General features: G+C 42.5%; 1 protein-coding gene across 5 annotated transcripts in view; it reads right to left on the bottom strand.

Moving 5' to 3' along the window:
* Positions 1-4,859, bottom strand: part of KHDRBS2 (KH RNA binding domain containing, signal transduction associated 2) — a 606,540-nt gene extending 601,681 nt beyond the window's left edge. For 3 of the 5 annotated variants that reach the window (XR_005451081.1, XM_038746713.1, XM_038746721.1), the window contains exon 1: positions 4,669-4,759. Coding sequence is in view for 4 of the 5 variants with exons in the window: in XM_038746713.1 (XP_038602641.1) it covers positions 4,669-4,759 (91 nt within the window). In the remaining variant the exon portion in view is untranslated. Of the gene's footprint in view, positions 1-4,668 lie in introns of all 5 variants that reach the window. The other 2 variants (XM_038746702.1, XM_038746731.1) reach the window with 1 other exon arrangement.
* Positions 4,860-12,617: the final 7,758 nt, after the last annotated feature.

Raw genomic sequence — 12,617 nt, 5'->3', positions numbered from 1 at the left:
CAAGAGATATTACAGATACTGAGCAACTTCATAAACTTTCAACTGACCAACCTGATCATGAGAAGTGATTTGGGAAATATTTTAGCACTGTGATCCATTTTATAGGTACCTCCCTTAATAATGGGTAAATGAGTTATCCTATTTCAGCAAACGTATGCACATGGTTTTATTAAAATAGAAATGCTCTTCAGTAATATCCAACGAAAAACTTTAAAAATCAAATCTTTAAGTCTCACAAAAATACACATCATTCTACACTGTAAACCCTATTTATGGAATCTTCTGACCCTTTAAAGGGTTCTTTCAGATACCTTTCTACTGTCAACACCAGGCAACCTGAGATTTTTCATGTCAATGCTGGGAAGTAAGGGGGCTTTCAACTTTTTAATTTTCATTTCACAAAGCTGTCCTTGAGCCTTCGGTAATGATTAATAATACATTATAGGACTTAAATTTAAAAATATGGATGGGTCCCAAACCTTCAAATTGAAAACCTGTATGCATTTCTCTCTCCAAATCCTGACCCTAACTTAATAGAGCTTCCAAGAAACTGAATGATGTGGATCATGTTTACTTCTTCCTCTTCCTCTTTACTTTTCTGCCTGCAACATATCAAGATGAACAGTGTTTGGTTTTGTTCTCTGTCTCCCCCTTTTAGACTGTGAGCCCACTGTTGGGTAGGGACTGTCTCTATGTGTTGCCAACTTGTACTTCCCAAGCGCTTAGTACAGTGCTCTGCACACAGTAAGCACTCAATAAATACGATCGATGATGATGATGAACATAACTGCTCATCTGTCTTCTATGATAGCCATTCCACGGTTTGTTTTATGTTGAAAAGAATGAAGGTGCTTTCCATGGTTTTAACGGGTAACTTTCCCATTCTAATGAATGAAACCATTTCAATAGACAGCTTCCGTAATGATATAAACTGTGTCTACAGAAAACTTGACAGATGGTGTTTGGAAGGATAATGCCAGGTAGCTGGTGTGAAATCTACATTAGCATTTTCCATTGACTCCAGAGGCAGCTCACCTAAGTTTGGTCTTTGTTTTAAATATTCAAGAATTGCTGGTCTCAGGTACAGAGGCAAAAATAAGTCATTAATTCATTAAAAGCCTATCATTATGTACCTTGTGCGTGACCACCCAAAATAACCAGTTGCTAAAATGCTCCTCCAAATTATTAGGCTATAATTTAAACACATATTTCCGGGATTTAATTCTTTGAGGCTACTTCATGCTTTTTTCCCTTCAACCTTTTACTGAAGCAGTAGCTACCGCCCCCTGCTGTGAGAGGATCAAATTACAGCATCCGAAGAAACGGGCCCCTTGGAGAAACAGCAGAAATTCAGATTCATAATATTTCAGCAGGTACATAAAACTAAGACTACTGTGTTTCTTTTATACCTTTTTAAAGAGCCATCGATCTATACGGTCACAATCGGTAATTCTACCATTCGCAAAAAATTCAGAATTTAGTATTAAGGTAAAAAAACGGGGCACTTGTTTTTATAAGACTTTCCTCCGCTACATCCTAGGCACTTGGAAGTAGGAAGAATCATTTTTCCTCTAAAAGTCTTTAAGACTACTTAAGGAATTGTCACGCACACTATATGCTTTCGATTCACGCCTAGGTGGAAGTTTTCATTTTAGTCTTTTTCCTGATTTGGGTCTGATTTCCTCCAGAAAGTGTAAAAGTAACCTAATTCATCATTTCTAATTCCTGTAAGGTTTCCATTCAGTATCCAGGAACGTGGTAAAAATGAAAGTGTCTTCCTCCTCCAAACTCACGAATATTTGAGCTTTCAGAACATAAGTTGGTCTGCACACTCAGGATTCTGACTGAATTTGTCTTTCACGCTATAAAATGCCAATAAGGAAAAATGATGTTTATGACATAAGCCTTAAAAAGTGATAGGAAGCCAAGTACTTCCCAAGTGCTTAGTACAGTGCTCTGCAATCAATCAATCGTATTTATTGAGCGCTTACTGTGTGCAGAGCACTGTACTAAGCGCTTGGGAAGTACAAGTTGGCAACCTATAGAGACAGTCCCTACCCAACAGTGGGCACACAGTAAGCGCTCAATAAATACAATTGATTGATTGAAGTGAGCTGAAAGCAAACTGGTATACTAGAGATTAGACTTTTCATGGAAGACTTCGGTATGATGTAACAGGAATAACTGCTTTTCAGTGTACAAAACTTGTCACATCAAAACGCAAAAAATATACCCCCAGCCGTTCGCGCCATCCTGCGTGTCGCGCTTATTTGACTCGTGAGGAATTCCCTGAAACATATTCGGTGACTTCAGTTAAATATTTGAATCACTCCAAATATCTGTTCTATTTTATTTTGTTAATATGTTTGGTTCTCTGTCTCCCCCTTCTAGACTGCGAGCCCACTGTTGGGTAGGGACTGGCTCTCTATGTTGCCAACTTGTACTTCCCAAGCGCTTAGTACAGTGCTCTGCACACAGTAAGCGCTCATTAAATATGATTGATTGATTGATGCAGCTGGAGACTACTGGCGGAAAACAGTATTTAATTTCGCAATAACTTCAATACCCTGCAGTAGTTTCTTTTCAAATAAGCCCTTAGAAAGGGGAAAGCAGCAGCTCTTGCACATTTTAGGTGGAAGCCGAGGGAGCAGACTTTACAAAGCAGCTGATTAATGGGAGCGTGTGCCTTGGGGGGGGGGGGGGATGGGGGGTGTCTATCACCTCGCCCAGCATTTAATCACCGCCCTGGAAATGTGTACACTCCCAAGCACACCCACATCTCCCATCTTACCTCCTTCTCTTCCCCACAGCGCCTGTATATATGTTTGTACATATTTATCACTATTTATTTATTCATTTTACTTGTACATATCTATTCTATTTTGGTAGTATGTTTGGTTTTGTTCTCTGCCTCCCCCTTTTAGACTGGGAGCCCGCTGTTGGGTAGGGACTGTATCATCATCATCAATCGTATTTATTGAGCGCTTACTATGTGCAGAGCACTGTACTAAGCGCTTGGGAAGTACAAATTGGCAACATATAGAGACAGTCCCTACCCAACAGTGGGCTCACAGTCTAAAAGGGGGAGACAGAGACCAAACATACTAACAAAAAATAAATAGAATAGACTGTATATGTTGCCAACTTGGACTTCCCAAGCGCTTACTACATCAATCGTATTTATTGAGCGCTTACTAAGTGCGGAGCACTGTACTAGGCGCTCTGCACACAGTAAGCGCTCAATAAATACGATTGACTGATTGATCTGCGCGCTCCCTGATACGTTCTCCGGTCTCGGCCCACTTCATCATCATCATCAATCGTATTTATTGAGCGCTTACTATGTGCAGAGCACTGGACTAAGCGCTTGGGAAGGTCAAATTGGCAACGTATAGAGACAGTCCCTGTTTCCCTTCCGCCCCACTTCATCATCATCATCAATCGTATTTATTGAGCGCTTACTATGTGCAGAGCACTGGACTGAGCGCTTGGGAAGGCCAAATTGGCAACATAGGGAGACAGTCCCTGTTTCCCTTCCGCAATCCACAGCGCTTCGAGGGGGGTGCGAACGTTTCATCATCATCAATCGTATTTATTGAGCGCTTACTATGTGCAGAGCGCTGTACTAAGCGCTTGGGAAGGACAAATTGGCAACATAGAGAGACAGTCCCTACCCAACAGTGGGCTCACAGTCTAAAGGGGGGAGAAAGAGAACAAGAGCAAACAGACTAACAAAATAAAATAAATGGATATGTACGAGTAAGATAAATAGAGTAATAAATGGGTACAAACATATATCCATATATCCAGGTGCTGTGGGGAAGGGAAGGAGGGAAGACGGGCTGAGCGACGGGATCAAAGGGGGAGGGGGACCAGATCGCTTGGAAAAATGCAGCAGGAAAACCGATCGGTGGCATCGCTCGTGCGTTTACTTCCCGACCGATTATCCCGTTCCCGGACTGAAACAATCCACTGGCGGGCGATGGTGGGGGCGGAGGAGGGAGGCTAGCACAGTGCTCTGCACATAGTAAGCGCTCAATAAATAGGATTGATGATGATCCTCTCCCCCTCGTCCCCCTCTCCATCCCCCCTGCCTTACCTCCTTCCCTTCCCCACAGCACCTGGATATATGTATATAAGGTTGTACATATTTATTACTCTATTTATTTATTTTACTTGTACATTTCTATCCTATTTATTTTCTTTTGTTGGTATGTTCGGTTCTGTTCTCTGTCTCCCCCTTCTAGACTGTGAGCCCACTGTTGGGTAGGGACTGTCTCTATGTGATGCCAATTTGTCCTTCCCAAGCGCTTAGTCCAGTGCTCTGCACATAGTAAGCGCTCACTAAATACGATTGATTGATTGGTGGGGGACTAGTCCAGTGCTCTGCACATAGTAAGCGCTCAATCAATCAATCAATCAATCAATCGTATTTATTGAGCGCTTACTATGAATAAATATGATTGATGATGATGGTCTGACTCGCACGAGCCGGTGGCGATAACGGCGGGCGACAGGGCTCCCGGGGGGGGGGGATTTATTGAGCGCCTACTGCGCGCAGGGCACCGTACTGAGCGCTAAGGGGGGGAAGGAAGGGGCAGGCGGGGGACAAGGCGACTCCTCCGCCCGCACCTAACAGCAACCCCGAAGCGGCGAGGAAAGTCTTACCTTCCGCCAAAAGGCGCATCGCGTGCACGAAAGATGGATCCAGGCTATCCTTCTCTGCCATCAGCTCAGGCAGGTATTTCTCCTGTTCCATAGTGGGCACTTCGGACCGGCCCGCCCTGCGGAAGCAGCCGAGCCCGCGCTCTACTGGGCGGGCCCCCTCCCGCTCTCTCGGCGGCCCATCGGTCCCAGCCGCAGGTGCGGGGCCGTGCACACTGTGCCCCACGCTCCGCCGCCCCTTAACCGCCCTTTCCCCGGGCTCCGGCTCATCCCCGCGGCCTTAACTAGGAAGGCGGGGAGAAAGACCCCGCCCCCCGTTTCCAGCCCTCTGATTGGCCCGGGCAACCTGCGGGGCGCCGGCCGGGCCGATGCTATTGGTCCGCTCGCGCCGCCCCGCCCGCTGATTGGCAGGCCGGAGTAGCGCCTTGGGGGAGCGAGCGGGGCCGGAGTCTTGTCCTGCTGGGGCGGTCGGGACGGGCGGAGCGGCTGCCGGCTGTGTGACTGTGGGCAAGTCATTTCCCTGGCTCGGTGGAAAGAGCCCGGGCTTGGGAGTTGCGGGTCGTGGGTTCGAATCCGCCCATTGTCAGCTGCTAGACTTTGGGCAAGTCACAATCAATCAATTATTATTATATAGATCAGTTATATAGAATCATATATAATATATATCATATATAGTAATGTGAGATATATAATAATCAATATATAATGATATAGAACCCCGAATCCGCCCATTGTCAGCTGCTAGACTTTGGGCAAGTCACAATCAATTAATTATTATTATATATATCAATTATATAGAATCATATATAATGTATATAATATATAGTAATATGAGATATATAATGATCAATATATAATAATATAGAACCCCGAATCCGCCCATTGTCAGCTGCTAGACTTTGGGCAAGTCACAATCAATCAATTATTATTATATATATATATCAATTATATATAATATATATCATATATAATAATATGAGATATATGATAATCAATATATAATATAGAACCCCGAATCCGCCCATTGTCAGCTGCTAGACTTTGGGCAAGTCACAATCAATCAATTATTATTATATAGATCAATTATATAGAATCATGTATAATATATATCATATATAATAATATGAGATACATAATAATCAATATATAATAATATAGAACCCCGAATCCGCCCATTGTCAGCTGCTAGACTTTGGGCAAGTCACAATCAATCAATTATTATTATATAGATCAATTATATAGAATCATATATAATATATATCATATATAGTAATATGAGATATATAATAATCAATTATTATTATATTATAATGTAATGGTATCATTATATCCATATCATGATAGTCAATCAATCAATCGTATTTACAGGGAGTTGTGGGTCATGGGTTCGCATCCCCAATCCGCCCATTGTCAGCTGCTCGACTTTGGGCAAGTCACGGTCAATCAATCGTATTTATATTATTATTATTATATTATTATCATATAATGGTATCATTATATCCATATCATGATAATCAATCGATCGTATTTATTGAGCGCTTACTGTGTGCAGAGCACTGTACTAAGCGCTTGGGAAGTACAAGTTGGCAACATAGAGAGACAGTCCCTACCCAACAGTGGGCTCACAGTCTAGAAGGGGGAGACAGAGAACAAAACCAAACATACTAACAAAATAAAATAAATAGAATAGATATGTACAAGTAAAATAAATAGAGTAATAAATATGTACAAACATATATACATATATACAGGTGCAGTGGGGAAGGGAAGGAGGTAAAATGGGGGGATGGAGAGGGGGACTAGGGGCCACAGTTACCTCATCTGGAAAATGGGGATTAAGACTGTGAGCCCCCCGTGGGACAACCTGATCACCTTGTAACCTACCCAGCGCTTAGAACAGTGCTTTACACGTAATAAGCGCTTAATAAATGCCATCATTGGTATTCTCTGTGCCTCAGTTCCCTCATCTGTAGAAGGGGGATTAAGACTGTGAGTCCCACGTGGGGTAACCTGATCACCTTGTATCATGGCTCAGTGGAAAGAGCACGGGGCTTGGGAGTCACAGGTAATGGATTCAAATCCCGCTCTGCAACTTGTCAGCTCTGTGACTTTGGGCAAGTCACTTAACTTCTCTGGGCCTCTGTTCCCTCGCCTGTAAAATGGAGATTAAGACTGTGAGCCCCCCGTGGGACAACCTGATCGCCTTGTAACCTCCCCAGCACTTAGAACAGTGCTTTGCAACTAGTAAGCGCTTAATAAATGCCATTATTATTATTCTCTGTGCCTCAGTTCCCTCATCTGTAAAAGGGGGATTAAGACTGTGAACCCCGCGTGGGACAACCTGAGCACCTTGCAGCATGGCTCAGTGGAAAGAGCACGGGCTTGGGAGTCAGAGGTCATGGGTTCTAATTCCGACTCCGCCGCTTCTCTGCTGTGTGACCTTGGGCAAGTCACTTAGCTTCTCTGTGCCTCCATTACCTCATCTGTAAAATGTGGATTAAGACTGTGAGCCCCATGTGGGACAACCTGGTTACCTTGTATCTACCCTAGCGCTTAGAGCAGTGCTTGGCACATAGTAAGCGCTCAACAGATGTCATTATTATTATTAAGCTGGGGAAGGAGAGGGGAAAGCAGCCCCGGTGACCCCATATCAAAGCCCTCGGGGCCTTATCATGGGGCAGGTGTGCGCGATCCTTCGCAGGTGATTCCAATTGGAGATGATTTCACCCCCTTATTCCCTTCCAACCTGTGGCATCATTGGAGCCACGAGGGAAAAGCAGGGACGCACCCTGATAAACTTTTGCTTTCAGCGAGACAGGTGTGCTCGAGACACAGGAGAGGGCTCACGGACGACCCAATCCTATTGCGATGCTGTCTGAGGAACCACTTTCCTCTCCAAATGACCGCCTTTTCCCTTTGGCAGTGTCCCCTTCCGACCCGGTGGTTTGTTGGTGTGAAGGAATAGGGGAAGTGCTACGGTGGAAAGAGGGTTATAGAGAATTCCTGCTTCCAAGTTTCCATTTCCCCGGACCTTTGGTCATCGCATGACTACACATCTGCACCAACCCTTCCCCCCCTCTTCCCCCAATGCTTTTCTATACGACTTTTCTTCCCTTTTGTGGGATACTAAATGGACAGACTGTGAGCCCACTGTTGGGTAGGGACTGTCTCTATATGTTGCCAATTTGTACTTCCCAAGCGCTTAGTACAGTGCTCTGCACACAGTAAGCGCTCAATAAATACGATTGATGATGATGATGATGAACAATACCGAGTCATCCAAATGACTGTTTCGCCATTCGGGTAAGTAGTCTTTCTCTACTCCCAGTTGCTGCGAACATATCCCCATCCAACCAATGTGGCTATTATCTCTGTGCTCCTGACCACGTACTTGCAATGACTTTCCATCTGTAAGTGAATCTGCTCCCTAAACCACTTCATAATGTGGCTTTTTTTCAAAATGTTTGGGAAAGTAATAATGATGGTTTTAAGTGCTTACTGTGTGCCAATCACTGTTCAAAGTGCTGGAAAATGGTTACCTTCCTTTCTGAAACCTGAAATATTTTCAATGAATGGGCCTTTTCCCCATTCTCTTGCCATCTCTTGTTCATGCCTTCTTTATACTCATCCACTTAGATTACCATCTCTGTTACCTTCACCTTCGTCTGGTATTTAAATTCCAGGAAAGAAGAATTCACCCACACCAATTACTAACAGTGGCAACTGGGCATGAACAGGTGCTCTGACAGGTTTTATTTGCCATCAGGCAACCTTAATTGCAATCAGGAGGCATCATGATTTAGGGCACTTCTTACCCTAGGTTTGCCCCTAGCCTGCTGTGTGACCTTGGGCAAGTCACCTAAGCCCCCTGGGCCTCAGTTTTCTCAGCTGTAATACTGGGATAGTATATCTCTTAACTTTTTTGAGTTCTGTGTGTCTGATTTAATCATCTTGTTTTATCCCAGTGCTTAGCCTAGTGCCTGGCAGATGATAAATGCTTAACAAATTATTATTATTAGTGTGTGCCATTGAGGTGTTTACAATTCATAGTGACTCCATGGCTATACTTTCTCCAGAACGTCCTGACCTCTGCCGTTATCCCCAACCTTTCTAATGGTTCTTCCGTTATCGCTGTTATGGTTTGAATCCATCTAGCTGCCGGTCTGTCTCTTCCACATTTTCCCTGGACTTTTCCTAGCATTAGTGTCTTCTCCCGAGAATTAGTCCTCCTTATTATGTGCCCGAATTATGCTAATCTAAGTCATCATTTGGCCTTCCAAAGACCATTTTGGGTTAATTTGCTCCAAAATCCACTTGTTTGTTTTTCGGGCAGTCCATGGTATTCTCAAAAGCCTTCTCCAACACTACATTTTCAAAGAATCGATGTTCTTTCTATCCTGTTTTTTCACTGTCTAGCTTTCAGATCCATATGTTGTCACTGGAAACACCTTAGAATCGATGCTTAATAAACACCAGAAATATTATTATTATCATTATTGTTTATCAATCAATCAATCAATCAATCAATCGTATTTATTGAGCGCTTACTATGTGCAGAGCACTGTACTAAGCGCTTGGGAAGTACAGTATAAATACTGTATAAATACAGTTATACAGTTTATACAGTACATACAGTTTATACAGTAAATACAGTTTATATTTTAGGAGTTTGCTCTTTCTGTCTTCTGGGCTGAAACAATAGTTGAGAGGGAGACAAAGAGCAACCAGGTGTCTGGCAGATGGTCAAGAGTGGCTGCCCAAGTTGAAGTGAATGAAATGGGGACAAGACATGAACTACAAAACTAAATTTGAATTAAGGGATTTCATGTCACTTTTCTTCACGCTAGCAATTACTCATCCAATTTCACAATCTTTTCCATGACAAATTGGATAAAGATTAAAACTTTTCCATGATCCTCCAGGCTACATGCTTTACCACAGTATTCCTCTGGAATCCTAGTTATTCAATCAACCCCCAAGCTTTTTTCCTTACTATTATGAATGGCACAAGCAGGTACCATGCCAAATATAAACAAAACTATAAATCTCATGAGGGACAGTGACTGTGTCTGACCTGATTATCTTGTATCTACCCCAGTGTTTAGTACAGTGCTAAGTAGATTGGAAGCACTTAAGTATCATCACCAATGGTATTTATTGATCACTTACACTTATTGAACTAACATTAGCATTGTTATTCCTGGGTAGAGCAAGGATTCAGCCAGGCCAATATTTCATTTCCATAAATGACAGTGCTTGGAAAAATTAGAGGACTTATGTAATGGTTGCCCTTCTTGGCAACTCTACCTCAACATCTTCACCTTTCCACTTGTTCACAAATTTCTGCAAACATCTCTCGAACCTACAGATAATTTCAACCTGCATTACTTGTGATTTAAAAACCAAGCATTGTTATAAATGGGTTTTAAAACATAACTTAAGCTCTCTCCTATCAACCTTTCCTGATTTAATATTTTTTTTAACAACCACTGGTATATTCCATGTCAGAAACCACTTCTCCAACTCAATTGATTCCTGAAATTGCTGCGTTTATGGGTACATAAATATTTTGACTGTAGAACACGTCTGTCCTGCCAACCATATTAAACTAGGGAAAGACCTGTGATTATTGTATTACATTCTCTCAAGTGCTTATGTCTCTGCACACATTAAGTACTCAAAAAATGCCTTTGGTTGACTATTCCTTAATTCATTTCCCTAATCATATACAGTGCTACCTTATACACCACGTCAATACTCAATCCTCAGTATACACTTTCCTATCATTATTGATTTAATTGACCCAAAATGCTGACTAGTCTAATAACCATTTTAATCACCATAAAAGTAGCTAAGTTCTTCGGAGGTGACTCCCTTTCACTAAACATGGCTGTTCCTAAGAACAGTAAAGAGAGCCTATAGTGCTGACCTCCAACCCAAATGACTTCCCATTCACCGTACCAATAATGAGATTCTCAGTAACTCCTCTTTTAAACATTACAGAAACTACAACTCTGTAGCAAATGTAGTTATTTTTAGTTTTGAGTTGCTATAGCTCAAAACATAGAAATAACTTTAGCAGCTTCATCTGTTAGAGAGATGTATATTAAGTATTAGCAATAGCATTTGTGAGTACCAATTGGGTATGGTGCACTGTCCTGAGAATTTAGGTAGTGCAAAATAAAGAGACCCTTTCCCTGCCCCTAATAATAATAATGGTATTTTTTAAATGCTTATTATGTGCCAGAACTGTAAGCACTGGGGTAGATACAAGCAAATTCCACTGGACACAGTCCCTATCCTACGTGGGGCTCTCAATCTCAATCCCCATTTTACAGATGAGGTAACTGAGGCACAGAGAAGTGAAGTGATTTGCCCAAGGTCACACAGCAGACAATTGGCAGAACCGGGATTACAACCCATGACCTTCTGATTTCCAGGCCCATACTCTATCCAATACTCCATGCAGCTCCCATGAGGATCTTACACTCTAACAGAGGGAGAGATAAAACTATTTACCTAGTGGAATCTAAATTATTATTATCATTGTAATTAATGATGGCATTTGTTGAGTGTTTACCATGTGATAAGCACTGTACTAAGCAATGGGATTTATATACGGTAATCTGATTGGACAGAGTGCCTGTCCCTCCACTAGGCTCATAGTCTAAGTAGGAGGGAGAGCAGGTATTAAATCTCCATTTTACAGATGAGGAAACTGAGTCACCTAGAAGTTGTGATTTTCCAAGTGAAGATATCATGGAGACCAGGCAGATGTGGGGGAGCAGGTCTGATGAGAAGTCAGGTCTAGAGAGGCTGATTTAGGAAACTTCAACATAGATGTGTTATCTGAAGCCATGTGAGTTGATAAGCTCCCCAAGAAAGTGAGAGTGTAAAGCGAAAAGTGCAAGATAGTTCAGAACAGGGCCCGCAGAATGCCCACAGTGAGAGAAGGAAAGGTAGAAAAGCAATTTGAAATGTGGAGTGTCCAGAGGAACTGGATGAGGATGAGATCAATACCAAATCAATAAAAAGAAGGTTTTATGGTATTTTGAGAAGGGAGTAATAATAATTATTATTATAGTATTTGTTAAGTGCTTACTATGTGCCAAGCACTGTTCAAAGCTCTGGGTAGATACAAGGTAATCAGGTTGTCCCACATGGGGCTCACAGTCTTAATCCCCATTTTACAGGTGAGGTAACTGAGGCACAGGGAAGTGAAGTGACTTGCCCAAGGTCACACAGCAGACGAGTGACGGAGCCGGGATTAGAATCCATGTCCTCTGACTCCCAAGCCTGTGCTCTTTCCAGTAATCCACACTGCTTCTCTGCTGCTCACTGTGGAGTAGCCTACAGTGTCAGATGTCCAGTAGGATCACGATCTAGAACAGCCACTGGTACTTAAAAATAAGAAAACCCCCCTGGCTTCAAATCTCCTAGACCACATGTCTTCCTATATGGAAAGCTTTTCTAAAGGCTTAGAAGGAATCCTCCAATTAATCTCCATTCCTTCCACCCTTAGCACCTGTTTTAGATTTTCATTCTTAGGACTTCCCAAATACTAATACTTCCCAGATGCCTAGTTCCCCCACACTGCCCCAAGCACAATAAATGCTACTACTACTACCATTCACTTTTCTATGTATCCTGCCATGCTTTAGCCAGTAGTTGATGTAGTGCTACTTATCCCATTTCCAATATTTTAAAATGATTTATAGCTTTCTATCTCTCCCATGTGAGTTTAAACTCCTGGAGAGCAGGAATTGGGCCTTAAGATGACTAGTAATAATAATAATGATGGCATTTGTTAAGCGCTTACTACCTGCAAAGCACTGTTCTAAGCGCTGGGGAGGATACAAGGTGATCAGATTGTCCCACGTGTGGCTCACAGTCTTAATCCCCATTTTACAGATGAGGTAACTGAGGCACAGAGAAGCTAAGTGACTTGCCCA

The sequence above is a fragment of the Tachyglossus aculeatus genome, chromosome 1, assembly GCF_015852505.1.
Source record: "Tachyglossus aculeatus isolate mTacAcu1 chromosome 1, mTacAcu1.pri, whole genome shotgun sequence".
Lineage (NCBI taxonomy): Eukaryota > Metazoa > Chordata > Mammalia > Monotremata > Tachyglossidae > Tachyglossus > Tachyglossus aculeatus.
This window is presented reverse-complemented; position numbering and strand designations above follow the sequence as displayed.